We start from the raw sequence: 13401 nt of genomic DNA on the forward strand, positions 1-13401 counted from the left end.
GGGGGGGCAGGCCTCCCCGTGCGCCTGTGGTGAGCAGCTCCCTGCCCAGCTCACTTGGGCAAGGGACCTGAATGCCCACAAGATGTCAGCTCACTCGGCCCCTCCTGCCTCCCCGTTCAGCCTCTCTTTCCGTCCGGGCATCCCTGATGCAGTGGGGCATCAGGGTGCATATTGCGATGGTCCCGGGGGGTCCTTTCAGCCCCCGAAGAGCAGCAGAGCCCACTTGGAGTGCAGCTCTCAGGCTCCCTCTGGAAAACCTTGGTGGGGAGGGAGAGCCCCCACCCCAGAACTGTGCCTCCCCTCTTGGCTAACAGCTGGGGAAGGGGGGCCTGTAGTCCAGCAAAGCTGGGTCAAGAAGCAGCCTGGCCTTTACCCACTGGGGCGTTCCCTGCCATCGGGCTTGGCCTCCTGCACCCCGGGCCTGAGGAGTCGTCTGCAAGCGGGTGGGGAGCTCAACGTGGGGAGGAGCCTGGGGGTGGCGGCACTGGGAGGGGCTGAGAAGACCCCTCCCCCTCCCGATCAGGCGTGCTCCGTCACACTCTTGTCTCGGTCCCCCCACAGGGAGAGAAGAACCAGGGCTTCGATGTCCTTTATCACAACATGAAGCACGGGCAGATCTCGGCCAAGGAGCTGGCGGACTTCGTGCGGGAGAGGTACCGGCAGATGCGCGCCCCTTCCCCCCTGCCCCTTTGGCTGCCCCCTGCGGCCCCACTGCGGACAGGGAGCTTTGCTCCGCCACTTCCACCTGGCAGCCCTCTGGGCACGTTGGATTACGTCCCCCAGAGCCCTGGCTGCCAGTCCAGGAGTTGTTGTCCATCCGACCTGGAGGGTGCTAGCTGGGAGAAGTCTGGGCTGTTTCTTTTCCCTGAACCCTGCAATTGATTGGGGGGGGCGTGAAGGCCGCAAGGACTAGGTGCTAGTCCCCAGGGAACTTCCGGGCAAGATCTTGTGCTCTGCAGCCGAGGCTGCGCACGGCGCTTGCGTGGCTCCCACCCAGAAGGTGCACTTCCCAGGTCCGCACGATCGATCGCGGGGGGGGGGTTTCTGTGCGATCTGTTTTCGAGGGTGAGCGTATTACTCAAGAGAACCTTGCTCAGCCTCCCTTCTCTGCTGCCCCCCACTGGCATCCTTGGGGGGCAGCAGAGGACAAACTTTCAGGATGTGTTTTTAACTTTTTGTGAGATGGGCGGCACCTAAATTTGAAAAATAAATAAATAAATAAATAAAATAAAATAAAATAAAATAAAATAAAATAAAATAAAATAAAATAAAATAAATAAATAAATGTATTCCTTGCAGGGAGGGGGTTAAATCTCCAATTCAGCCTTAAGGGGGCTTAGGGGGCGGGGGTTTAAGTCAAAATGCTGAACCTTTGAAGCCAAACGAAGCCACCGCCTGCCAACCGCTGCTCTGTTCCACCTGCAGCAGCCTGGTTCTGGGAGCTCACAGAACCAAAATAAAGGAGTAGCTAGAGGAGAATGGCTAAAAGAAATCACAAACTGGGTCACAGTAGACAAATCCAGAAGAAGAAGGGAACTGGTGGGGCACTTGATCCCAGGGGCGAGATTGCAGCCCCCCCCAAGCCACGAGGGGGCGGCTTCGCGTGTTTTTCAGCCTCCTGGGGCTGCAGGGCTCAGCAGGATGGGGTGGCAACAGCAGGTTGTGGGGAGGACAGTGTTTTAGCACAGGTTTTCCTCTTTTGGGGAGTTCTTTTTTTTAAGGGAAGTTGGTGTTTTCAACCCGGTGGGGTTGATTACCTCTTTTTGGCTTATTTCTGGAAAAAAGCCAGCAGGATCCAGTTGCAGAAAGGAGCCACGGTTCCTGTGCAGCCCACAACTTGTGTCCCCCTCCCCCTTTACATTTCCCTTTGCAAGAGTCTGCGACAGGAGGTGGGAAAGGGGAAAAAGCTTTTCCCAGCTGGAAACACAGGGAAGGCCGCAGAGCTCGCTTCCAGCTCCTGGAGGAAGCCACCGGGCACGGGGGTCTCTCGGGGGACTTTGGGTGCAGCCCAGTTGCCTTCCTCAGGGCTTCCCCAGAGCAGAGCAGCCTTCTGAGCACGATCCAGCACGTGAGACCCACTGCCATGCCCAAGATCAGGTGGCGCGGGAACTGCCGCCCCAGGTCCCCCCCAGAGGCTTGTGGATCTGGGGGTCTGTGGGGCTGAGGGCACGAGGCCCTCAGAGGGATATGCTACAAACCTGGCGTGGCCTGGGAAGCCCCCCCAACTCTGCCCAGCTGATTTGCTTTGTCCCGCTCCTAAGGGCCAGAGCTTGGCTATGTGCTAGGTTCCTTCTCTTGCCCAGCAGAGGGAGCTGTAGCTCTTTGCTGACCCCATCCGGCGTGGCGTGGCGTGGCGTGGCGTGGCGTGGCGTGGCGTGGCACCTCTCCAGAGCCATAGCGCAAATGCTCAGACCCGTGGCTCAGCGCTGGGAAGGGCCAGTCTTTGTTCAGTTCCACCGCCTCCTGGGAGCTCCTGGCCCATGGCCTGGGCCCCTTCCACCCCCCTGGCGGGCACCAACTTGGGGAAGGCTGCCCTGGAAGGTTTCTCTGTTGAAATCAGAATTGCGAAACTTTCCCTTGGTATGTGGAAGCTGAGTGGAGCATGTGCATGTGCAGAGATGTTTGCACGCTGCATGCGAAGCAGGATTTTATGCCTTCCTGCAAGTGCTGTTTGGAGCAGGAATGTTTCGTTCCCTTCTTCCTTCCCAGGCGGGTTACTGAAAACGTTCTGATGCAACTTTCCCTCATTGGCGCCAGAAGCATTGTCCCAACTGCCCCGACTGATATCTTGACACACCTTTTCAGCCCCTGCAACGGATCGCGCAGGCCTGGCAATGCGCGGTCCAAGCCAGCCACCAACCTCGAGCAAGGAGTTGCAATGTCGCTTAAGCAGAGACCTGCAGAGATGGGGGAGCCTAGCGGCGCCCGTGGGGTTGGGCAGCTGGGCAGGGCAGACAGACGCGGGTTCAAGCCCTCGGTCTCCAGATGACTTGTGGCCGACTGCCCTCCCTCGGCCGGCCGGCCTACCTTGCAAGGAAACAGTTTGCATCAGAAGCAAATCTAAAAGTGGGGGGCGTCAGGCAGGGGATCCCTGAGAGGCTGGTCTGCAACGGATGTCCCTTTTCCAAGGAAGCCCCCATCCCCATTCGCAGCGAGAGCAGTGGAGCAGGAGCTCTGGGGTGGCTGGAAGACTGGCCAGTCCTTCAGATAGCCTGCTCCCTTTTTTTTTCTTTTTTTCGGTCATAATTTTGGTTAACGTTTACGAACGCAAAGGTAAAAGAGTAGTACAAACTAAGGAGAATATAGAAAAGAAAAAGCACAGAGAAAAAGAACAAAAAGGAAAGAAAAAAGATATATGAAGAAATGACTCCCCCCCTCCAGACAAGTACAAACAACTTCAGTAACTTATTGCTGTCTCTGATATTTCAGTGAAAGATCTCTTCTCATATCTCATCTCTTATCAATAGACGAGCTATAAAACTACATCATTCGGTCCTAATCGGCAAAAGTCCATTAAGAGCTATCAGAAATTAGAACATTATATATTAACCTTAAATAAATTAGTTTTATATTCCTTTAACACAGTAACTTATCACCTTGTCTAAAAATACATCTCTTCCCATATCTTATCTGTTACTACAAACAAATATTAAAAGCCTCGTCACTCGGTCCTAGTAAAAAAAAGCCCATTAAGAGAAACCACATACATATTTTAACCTTGATCAGATAAACTCACTTTTTATTCCTTCTGTTTACTTTTAAAAAGCTTGATCTTTAATCCCTACGAATAAAGTCCCACAAGTTGATTACTTACCGTTTTCTCTTCGTTTCCTCTCAGAAACTCTTTCACCAGTTTAACACGCCTCTTTTGTAAATCCAGCCTAGAAAGCTATCCAAGTCACTCCTCTTATTATTTGTATAGCCCCTTTAATTAACTGGTTTCATTTGTAAATGCGCTGTGGCATCTCTTTCCCAGGCTCCCAGAGCTGTAGCACCCGCCAGAGAGCGCCGTCTTATGGTCTCCTCGCGGGGAGCCACTGCGTGGAGCGCTTGTGGGTGATCCTGGCCCCTTCTTGCTCCAGAGAGGAATTCCAAGGAGCTGATCCGTTCACCAGCTCCTCTTTCCGCCGCGACTGTCGGCTCCGCTCTCCGCAGAGCCGTCTTCAATCCGCCATTGCTTCCCTGGAAGTCTCAGATAGCCTGCTCCTGTGACGGGGTGACTGCACTGTGCAGACCACTTTCTCTCTCTGTTCTTGCAAGGGCGGCTGTCGAGGAGGCCTACGCCAAGTCCATGGTCAAAATGTCCAAGATGGCCGGCAACAGCACCCAGCTGGGGTGAGAAGCGGTGGCCTTGTGGGAACATTGCGTGGAGACAAAATGGGTCCTGCTCCCTCTGCGTGGTTGGGGGCCCAGTGGGCAGAGCAGGCATGGAGGGCTGCCCTGTACCCCTGCCCCTTTCATGGCCAAGGACACTCTTGCGTCCAGCTGCTTTTCAGGGTGACTTCCTCCTCCTTGGAGCGGAATTCATTTTGCAAGGGTGCTCCGGGGGAACACATGGTGCTTCCTCCACCTGTCCCCCCCCCACAGCCCAGTGAGGCAGGATGGGTTGAGAAGGAGGGATGAGCTTCTGGGGCTGGGCGGGGCTGGAACCCAGGTCTCCCTGCTGCAGCGCCTTCCCCACTGCAGCACCCGTGCTCTCCGGTGTGCCCAAAACGGTCACTGGGAGGAGGAGGACGGCTTCCCAAGGCGGCGCCGAATGAACAGGAGCCGCGTCTGGCTGTGGGTCCTTCGTGCCCTCCCTACCCCAGAAACGGGCCGGGTGGGTATTGCTGGTCATCGTGCCATCACGGCAGGTCCCGTGAGCCGAGCTCCTTCCTCCGCATCGATCACACCTGCTCCTTGAAAGCAGCACGGGCCGCCCCATCCTCGTGCATGCGTGCAGTTGCGTGTCCTTGTCTGTAATTAGATGGCCTCTGGCACTGGGCTCTTTGGCTATGATTGCCAGTTCTACACCCCCCCGCTGGCCCCTCTGCCCTCCTGCAGAACCTTCAGGGTTAGGGCCCTGACGTTTGAGCACGTGGGCTCCGGGGGGGGCTGAAGAGCCTCTAGAGGATGTTGGGCCAGGGGCTCACTGCTGTCCGTGTGCCCCCAGGACCTTTGCCCCCCTCTGGGAGGTCTTCCGAATCTCCTCTGACAAGCTGGCGCTGTGCCACGCTGAGCTGGTGAAGAAGCTGCAGGACCTCATCAAGGAGATCAGCCGCTACGGGGAGGAGCAGCTGCGAGCTCACAGAAAGGTGCCTCTGGGCAGATGACCGCCTGGGCTGAGTCCCTCCTGGACCAGGGACCATGGGGGGTTATCCCCCTGCGAGCCTCTCCGTCCCTAAGGCTGACCCAGGAAACGTGCCGCTGGCCCCCTCCCACCAGGCCCTCTTGCCAGCCACAGAACCGGCTTCTGGCTCTGGAAACCTGATCTTCTCTGGGGGTCCCCAGCCGGGGCTGGGCTGGTCCGGGCCCCTCTCCCGAGCCTGCCATGAAGAAGGGCCACATGCTCTGCTCTTCTTCCCCCCCCCCACCTCTGCTAGTCGAAGGACGAAGTGGCCGGGACCTTGGAGGCCGTTCAGCAGCTCCAGGGGGCTGCCCAGCACCTGCCGAAGGCCAAGGAGGCTTTCCACAGCCGATGCCAGGAGCTGGAGCGCCTCCGCAGGGAGGGGGCCAGCCAGAAGGAGATGGACAAGGTAAGTGGGGGGGGCGCCCTGCAGCGCCGCTTCCCCCGGGCCCCTGTTGCCAGGTTGATTGCCACGATGGCCTTGGTTTGGCTTCTCTTGGCTCCCTGGCTGGGGGGATGGATGGGCGTATTGGGGGGTGGACTCACAAGGTGGGGCCTTGCCCTGACCCCTCCACCGTGTGTCCTTCACCAAGGCGGAACTGAAGTCCCGAAAGGCAGTGGATGCTCTGCGGCGCACCGTGGAGAAGTACAACGCCGCCCGTGCCGACTTTGAGCAGAAGATGCTGGACTCCGCGGTGGTATGGGATGCGGGGCAGGGGTGGCGCAGAACATGCCAGGTGGTCGGATTCACACCAAGCCCTGGGGGAGCTGTCTGGAGGGCTGTTGGCGGAGGCGGCTGACCCGCGCCACCTCCCTTGGGGGCACACCAGGGCCCCTGGCATGCTCTTGGTGCTTTCACGAGTCTGTTCAGGAAAAGGTGCCCCACCCCAGGATCTGGGTGCCTTCTCGTAGGTTGGGGGTGAACTGGGGAGGCTGGGCCCACCCAGTCGGGGACAAGGGGCCTGGGTGAAGCTCTAGGCGGTCCCTCCGTGTAAAGGCCAGTTTGTGGCATGGGGAACAAGGGGCTCCAAGGAGCCTGGTGGGTCCCTGCCCCAGAGCAGGCTGGCATGGGGTGGTGGGCGAGGGGCCCTGGTTTGCACCACCCTCCTTCCGGCATCCCTGGGGTCCGTGCTGAAGCAGTCCGGGACGAGTCTACCCTCCCGCCGGACCCACCACTTTTCTCCCGGCCTCTCCCAGCGGTTCCAGGAGGTCGAGGAGTCCCACCTGCAGCACATGAAGGCCCTGGTCAGCTCCTACGTCCACTCGGTGGAGGACACCCACGTCCAGATCGGGCAGGTGAGGGGCGGAGGCGAGCCCACTGGGCAGCCCGAGGCCTGGCTGGGCTCCCCGAGGGGCTCCGTGGTCTCTGGGGAAGGGTGCTTCTGGGCAGACCTGCGAGGCAGACCTGCGAGGCAGCCCTGCTGCTCTATGGGGCTCCGGGAGAGGCAACCCAGTGCCCTCCAAGCGCTCTGCAGCCGCCCCCAGCTGGTGGGGGTTGCAGGCCACAGCCTGCAGAGGGGTCCCTGGCCCAGCCCTGCTGGTCCCCCTCCTGTTTCTTGCCCGTCCCCCCCAAGCGGTGTCAGGAGCCAGGCAGAGGGACCCCCTCCTCAGGGGTGTCCTGCAATGCTTCCCGGAAGGAGAGGACGGCAGGGGCAGTGAAAGCTGTGGTGGGGCCACTGTTTTCCCCCAAGTGCTCTTTCAACCCAGGAGCCAGCACTGGTGGGGCAGGGGCACCTGGCTGCGCCCCTCCAGCGGCCTTAGGACGGGCCTCCCTCCCCGTTCAGGTGCAGGAGGAATTCAAGCAGAACATGGAGAACATCGGGGTGGAGACGCTGCTGCGCAACTTTGCAGAGAGCAAGGGGACTGGCCGCGACCCGCCAGGTGAGAAGCCCTTGGCATCCCAGCCCTTCGGGGCACCTGTGAAACTAACTGCCTGAGCGCCCGCTGGTTGGGAATGGGATCCCGAAGTCCCAGGGGGGCGAGGCTGGTCTGCGAGAGAGAGAGGGAGAGAGAGGATGGGGGTGGAGGGACAGCCGGGCAGGTGGGCGGCTCCACTAAAGCCCTTTGGGCTTGGGGCCCAGGTTGTCCTCCAAGTCTGGGAGACTGTGAGCCTCGAGGTGGGAGGGCCCCCGTGCCCCCCAGGCCCACCCTGCCCCTCGCTGAGGGGATGCAGATTAAAGCATCTGCGACAAAGAAGGAGCTGGAGCTGTTTCCTTGGTGGACCAGATTCCTTGGGATTTTGACTCGGGGCTGCCCTGGCCTGAGCTGAGCAGAGCCCACGGACCAGCGCGGGATGCTCCCTGCCCCAGGCCCCTGGCAGAGGGGTGCCTTGCAGGGTTGGGGCCCAAGCCTCACCCCAGGCTTGTTTCTGCCTGCCCCCCAGGGCCCCTGGATCTGGAGGAGCTGAGCACGATGTCCTCACAGGAAGGCAAGTACGTCTGACTCAGGCAGGGGGTGGGTTGGGGGCTTCTGCATTTTCCTGGGAAGGGGGGAGTTAGTGGGGGAACCGGCTGGCGCTTGGGTTGACCGCGTGGGCGGGGGGGCACTCTACGGCGCAGGCGATCCCATTCGGAGATGGGCCACTCAGACGCCCCCCCTTCCCCGGTCCCAGGCACAGAGGCCTCCTCCTCTGGGTTTATTCCCCACCAGCCCTGTGAGGAGGGCTAGGCTGACTGGTCCAAGGAGCTCAGGGGAGATTGAACCCACATTTCTTGGTTAATTGGGGCCCCCAACAGTCCATGATGCCGCTACTTTGGATGCGGGGGGGCAGTCTGCTCCTTGTTTGGGGAGATGGTTCTGAGGCAAAGGGAAGTGGGACTTATGGGGGTCTGCGGACCACATGCAGTCTTCCAGCACCCCTTTCATCTCCCCCCACCCGTGGGAAGGGCCAAAGCCTTCCATCCCCCTTCCCTTCCCTTCCCTTCCGGGGGTGGGCATGGGAGAGGCAGGCATCTTCTCCACCGCCCCCAACATTTGCCCATTTTCCGCTGAATTTTGGCAACGCGATCCTTGGGCTGCTGGGTGCCCCCTCCCCTGTTCGCTCCCCTCCCCAGCCAGAGCGATACGACCCAGATACTTTTCCGAAGGTTGGCCCGGATTCACAGACTTGACGTCACCAGCCACGCTCTTCAGGGCCCCCAACAGGGTCAGGGCCCCTCGCCCGTCCTCTCCCTGTCCCTTTGAGGAATGCCCCCCCCGGTTTGTCCAAATTAAGCAGGCAGCGCGTTGCATCTTGCAGCCCCGTCCCTCTCCCCCCAACTGTTGGGCGCACCTAGGAAAGAGGCGCCTTCCTTTCTTCCCGTGGGGGGGCTTCTCTGTTTGGCCGCATAAGCAAGCCCAGCCCTGCCCCCACAGGGCCCAAGCGGAGCCGCAGCAAAGCCTTCCGCATCCCCGGGCTGGGGCGCAAAGAGCGTGGGCGGGACTCAGGGTGAGTATGGCTGCCTTCCCCCCCCCCCCCGGCTCAGGGGTCGTGGCCGGCCAGCCCAGCTCAGGCCCCACTCACGCTTTCTCCCCTCTCTTTTCCCTAGAGAGTCTCCAGAAGCGGATTCGGGGGTGAGGACGCTTCCTCCAAGGCGGCGTAACTGAGCTGGTGGGGTTTCGGTGGGCTGGGGTCCCAATGCTGCCCAGGCCCCCCGTTCCAGAGGGCTTCCTCCCCCCTTGTCTCGTGCTGCTTGGGTTCTGCATTCGACCCCTCCCTCGGATATTTGGGGGGCGGGGCTGTGCTGCAGCCCCCCCAGCCACCATTGTCTCTCCGCAGCCCCCCGAAGTGGACGAGGAGGGGTTTACCGTCCGGCCCGAAATGAGTCAGAACGATATCCTTTGAGAAGGGGTTTGGGACCCCAAGCCGGAGGGGACAGGGGTGGGATCTGTAGCCCTGGGGAGGGAAGAGGGCTGGGCGGCAAAAGCTCCCCACAGTCCTGGAGCAGAGAGTTGAAGGCCTGGATGCTGAGTGAGGGCTCATTATGGGATGGCAGCTGGGCTCAGCCTCAGCACTGATGGAGGGGAGACCCTCGGAAGGTGGGGGGTTACAGCCCAAGGGGGCAGAGGAGCAACCCGGATTTCCTGCCTGTCTCAGAGGGGGCCACTAACCTGAACCTCAGAGCCCCGTGGGGAAAGAGCCTCCCCACCCGTAAGGGTTGCTGCTGGGGCTTGGCAAGAGGGCCCCGGGGCCCAGACCTCTCCCTGCAGCCTCTCCGGGCCCTTGACTCGTGCCCCACGCGAACACGGCAACCGCTTCTGCTCATCCAGCGACTCCGACTATGATGACGAGGAACCCCCCAAGTTCTACATCCGGATCAAGCCCGTCCAGCCTCCAGAGCGGGCTGGCAGCGCTGCCACCTCGGCCGCCACAGAGCAGCTGAAGGCCTCTGTGGGCAGCCTCATCCTGCCACCCTGCGTGGGGGTGAGCAGGGCAGGGGTGTGGCGGAGGCAGGGCCTTCTGCCAGGGATAAGAGGGTGGGGCCCCTGGAGGGTGGCCAGAGGGTGGGGCCCTCCTTTTTGCCTTTCCCCCTTCCTGCTTCTGGAGGATGGCCCCAAATAAACCCTGGCCCTGTTTGCCAAGGCAGCACCCCTCGCAGGGGCATGAGTGTGGGCGAGGGGCACGCGGTGGCTCTGTGCTGTTGACCCTCTTCCCCTTTTCTTCTGCAGGGCACGATGAAAAGGCATTCGTCCAGTAAGTCTCCACCTTCCCTTCCCTCTCTGGGCTCCTGCCGGTGTGCAGGGACCATGGGGCCCCTGGAGTGGGGAAGGCCTGATGGCGTTCTGCCAGCCCCTCTGGCCCCTTAGTGCTGGTGCTGAGTCATCGTGTGCTGAAGTAGGATTTGGTGACTGGGTTGGCCAGTTTCACACGACAGATGAAGGCCTGAGCCGTGGTGCGCCAGCAGCAGCTGCATCCCTTCGGCCAGCCACAAGCCAGCCACGCAGGGACGCTGCGTGTGCCTTTCTCTAAGTGCGACGGACGCGGCTCGGGCTCCTGCGGCTTCTGAGAAAACGCATCCCCCAATTGAGGCGCGTGAGCCCCAGCTGCCACGCGCTGCAGACAGGCCGGGGGGGGGCGTGATTCTGGTCCCTGGAGAACCGCCTTCGTTCTCTGCAGCTTTGGCGGGCGCCGCCTGGCTTGGTTCCAGACCCCTCCCGACATCCCCAGTGCAAATTCACATCCTGACTTCAAAGAGGGGTTCGTTCTGTGGACGGGGGGATGCTGATCTGTCTCCCAGTGCTCTCTGCACCCGGCGCCCTGCGCATCGGCCTCCAGTGCAGTTTGGCCTCGATCCTGCAGCGCAGGCTCAGAGGGGCCCTCCAGTTTGCTTCTGCTCCTCTTTCTCTCAGGGCACTTGAAAACTTTTCCTTTGCCTGTGGCGGAAGCAGACTCTGGCGCGGCCCCGGGCGCAGGAGAAAGAGGTCAGGCCCGCAAGAGTGGGTGGGGGGGGAGGACCTGGAGGGCAGCTCCTCCCTCTGACCTTTGGTGGCTCTGTCCGTTCCTCCCCATCCTTTTGCAGGCGTTAAATCAGGAAGCGTTAAATCGGGAGGTGCTCCGACCCACCGCCCGGTGCCCCAGATGAGCAGGTACTCCTGGTCTCAGATACCCGACAACTCCGCTCTGGCACCTTGGGTGGAGCGCAAGACGCTGGTTTTAATTTGGCCAGCTTTGCGTCGGCTTCCTTGTTTGCTTTGGGGATTATGGATTTGTCACTGGGGGGCAGTGGAGATCTGAACAAGAGGCCTGTTTGTAGATGTAGAGCAGCCCCGTGAAGAGTCCCTGGACTTAACCTTGGTTCTGACTTCGCTTGCTGGCTCCCAGGGGTGGGAGCCAAGGGGGGATCATTGCTAAGTAAGCAGATCAACGTCTCAGGGGCAGAGAAAGGCAGGGGGCCCCCACTTTGCCCTTTTGGAGATTTTACCCATCGCTCCAACACACGTCTCCTTTTTTTCCAGGAAGGGCTAGAAAAAAATGAAAACTGCCTTAAATTTTGCTAGCCAGACAAAGACCTCTGGCGGGGTGTGCTGAGGCTTCCCAGAGATAACGGAGGCTTTTCTTTGCCCCCCACTCCCGTTTTCTCCTCCTTTTCCAGCTGTGACAGCAAAAGCCAGCCAGAGGTCCTTCCTGCTAGCGCTCTGTTTGGGCCCCCGCTGGAATCCGCCTTTGAAAGTGAAGGATTCACAGGTGAAAACAGCCCTGGTTTTCCAAAAAGAGCTTTCAGGGGTGGGCAGTGGGCCCCATCTTTGCAGGGTGGGGGGGCTGGGTCAAGCAGCTGCAGCTTCCCCAAAGCATGGGAGTATTCCAGCCCCCGCCCTGGCTTTGGGGTGAAAGTCATGGAGGAAACATGCCACCTGCAGTCAAGAGAAGGATGCTGAGCACGTTTGGCTGAACACATCTGGGATGCCCCTAACTGTCCAACCCCCCCAAACACGGATAGGTCATGGTGGGGCTGCTGTGTCACATTTTCAGCAGAGAGCAGTTTGGGTGCTGCTCAAGATGAGATGCATGAAAATAAAGAAAAGAAATTCCAGGAGTGTAGCAGACGGAACGAGGGAGGGCTGATCAGGGTTGACTCTTAGTGACCACAGAGACAGCCTTCTCCAGAGAGCCGGGTCTTTGCGTAACGTGTCTTCTCCGACACCAGAGTTCAAAGGCGTCAGTGCTCTCCCCGTCCTGCTTCTTCAAAGTCCACCCTCCCTTCCATAGAGGGTCACGGGACGCCGTGGCCTGCGCTGACCCTCTTTGTAGGGAGAGATCCATCTCGGCACTCGAATCGCTCCTCTGAGGCCTCCCTGGCTGCTCTGCCGAGTGCCAGTCTGTTGATGGCTGAGCCTAAAAGGCGGACGCCATCACCGCCTCGGTATCTTCGCTGCCGGTTCTGAGGCCGCTCGTTCTACCTGCTGGCGTTAGCTTGGCCTTCTTTCCGTTCAAGTTCAGTCCCCTTTTTCCCGGGGCTCCGTGGGGGCTCTCAGGGCCGTGTCGTGTCCCTTCCTCCGCTCTAAGGCCACGCTCGCCTTCTTCCATCCCGCTTCCCTTGGTGTATGTTCCGCACAGAGGCTGAGTAGAGGCGGGGAGAGGAAGCAGCCTGGTCGCCCTCCTTCGCCAGCCCGGCGCCCGCCTGTTTCGCCACGTTCTGCCCGGACTGGGGCTTCCCGGCCCGTGGATAAGTTTCTCGTGAGGACAAGGAGATGTTCTGGGATTCCCATTTTTCTGAGCGTGATCCACACGAAGCCGTTCCGTAATCAGTGAAGCGCATATTGGCCCCTTCTAGGATTTTTGGCTTTCCCGGGGCGGGGCGGGGCGGGAGGGATGTAACAGGACCGCCTGCCTTCTCTTGGCGTGCTGAGGCTCGGGGAAGGGGCGTTTTTAAAAGGCCTTTCTCGCAGCAGGAAGGCCCGCTTTTACGTAAGCAGGCTTCACCTGCACGCGTTTTGTGTTTGCACGGGGGAGATTAGGGTTTGCCTCGGCCTTGTGGGTACGTCGGAAAGGCTTTGCAAGCGAGGAGGGCAGGGGGGCTGCAGAGGGTGCAAGAGAGGGGAAGCCCCTGCCCCGTCGCCACCCTTTCAGGAGGCCGCTTCTGTCCGTGGAGGTTCTCTGCCGAGCGATGGGCCGACCCCCAGGGCGGGAGAGCAGCAGGGGTCTGCTCACGCGCTGCTCCCGCAGCCTGCAGTCAGAGCCCGGATCTTTCTGCCAGCCGAGGGGAGGAGGGCTCTGGCCCGGCTCGGGAGGGTTCTTTGTCTGCCGAGGTCTGGACGCGCCCCACCTCTACAGGGTGCTTCGTTGCCGCACGCCCCTTCCCCAACAGCAGGCTCTTGCCTGGGCTCCCTCCGCCCTCCTCGGCTTTACCGAGTGACGGAGCCGGGTCCACGAGCCTTCTTCAGTGCTCGGCCCTTGCCGTGGGTAAAAGTCCTAGAGTTGGTAAACAGCCGCTGCCTCCCTTCAGAAGTTCTGGCATTCCTGAGATTGGGCACTGCCAGGGCGTGCCCAGCTACAAGCTCTGCCCTTGAGCCGGGCTGCTCCTGAGCGCTCCAGCTGGGCTGCAGGCAGGAATCTCACCCAGGTGGGCTGCTTACCGGGCTTGTGGTCCTGGCCGCTG

The 13401-nt window shown here is 60.4% G+C and overlaps 1 protein-coding gene across 3 annotated transcripts in view; it reads left to right on the plus strand.

The window, feature by feature from the left end:
- Window positions 1–13401, plus strand: part of FCHO1 (FCH and mu domain containing endocytic adaptor 1) — a 31810-nt gene that overhangs the window by 9729 nt on the left and 8680 nt on the right. For 2 of the 3 annotated variants that reach the window (XM_088147336.1, XM_088147337.1), the window contains 16 exons: window positions 562–653; window positions 4261–4335; window positions 5153–5294; window positions 5583–5735; window positions 5920–6024; window positions 6524–6622; window positions 7111–7207; window positions 7710–7754; window positions 8681–8753; window positions 8854–8878; window positions 9084–9138; window positions 9544–9728; window positions 9974–9998; window positions 10655–10726; window positions 10825–10891; window positions 11398–11489. In XM_088147336.1, coding sequence (XP_088003462.1) covers window positions 562–653; window positions 4261–4335; window positions 5153–5294; window positions 5583–5735; window positions 5920–6024; window positions 6524–6622; window positions 7111–7207; window positions 7710–7754; window positions 8681–8753; window positions 8854–8878; window positions 9084–9138; window positions 9544–9728; window positions 9974–9998; window positions 10655–10726; window positions 10825–10891; window positions 11398–11489 — 1402 coding nt within the window. The remainder of the gene's footprint in view (window positions 1–561; window positions 654–4260; window positions 4336–5152; window positions 5295–5582; window positions 5736–5919; window positions 6025–6523; window positions 6623–7110; window positions 7208–7709; window positions 7755–8680; window positions 8754–8853; window positions 8879–9083; window positions 9139–9543; window positions 9729–9973; window positions 9999–10654; window positions 10727–10824; window positions 10892–11397; window positions 11490–13401) is intronic. The other variant, XM_088147338.1, reaches the window with a different exon arrangement.

This window comes from Python bivittatus, unplaced genomic scaffold, assembly GCF_059951505.1.
Source record: "Python bivittatus isolate LINGU-HERP-01145 unplaced genomic scaffold, Pbiv_v1 ctg000500_np1212, whole genome shotgun sequence".
Classification (NCBI taxonomy): Eukaryota; Metazoa; Chordata; class Lepidosauria; order Squamata; family Pythonidae; genus Python; species Python bivittatus.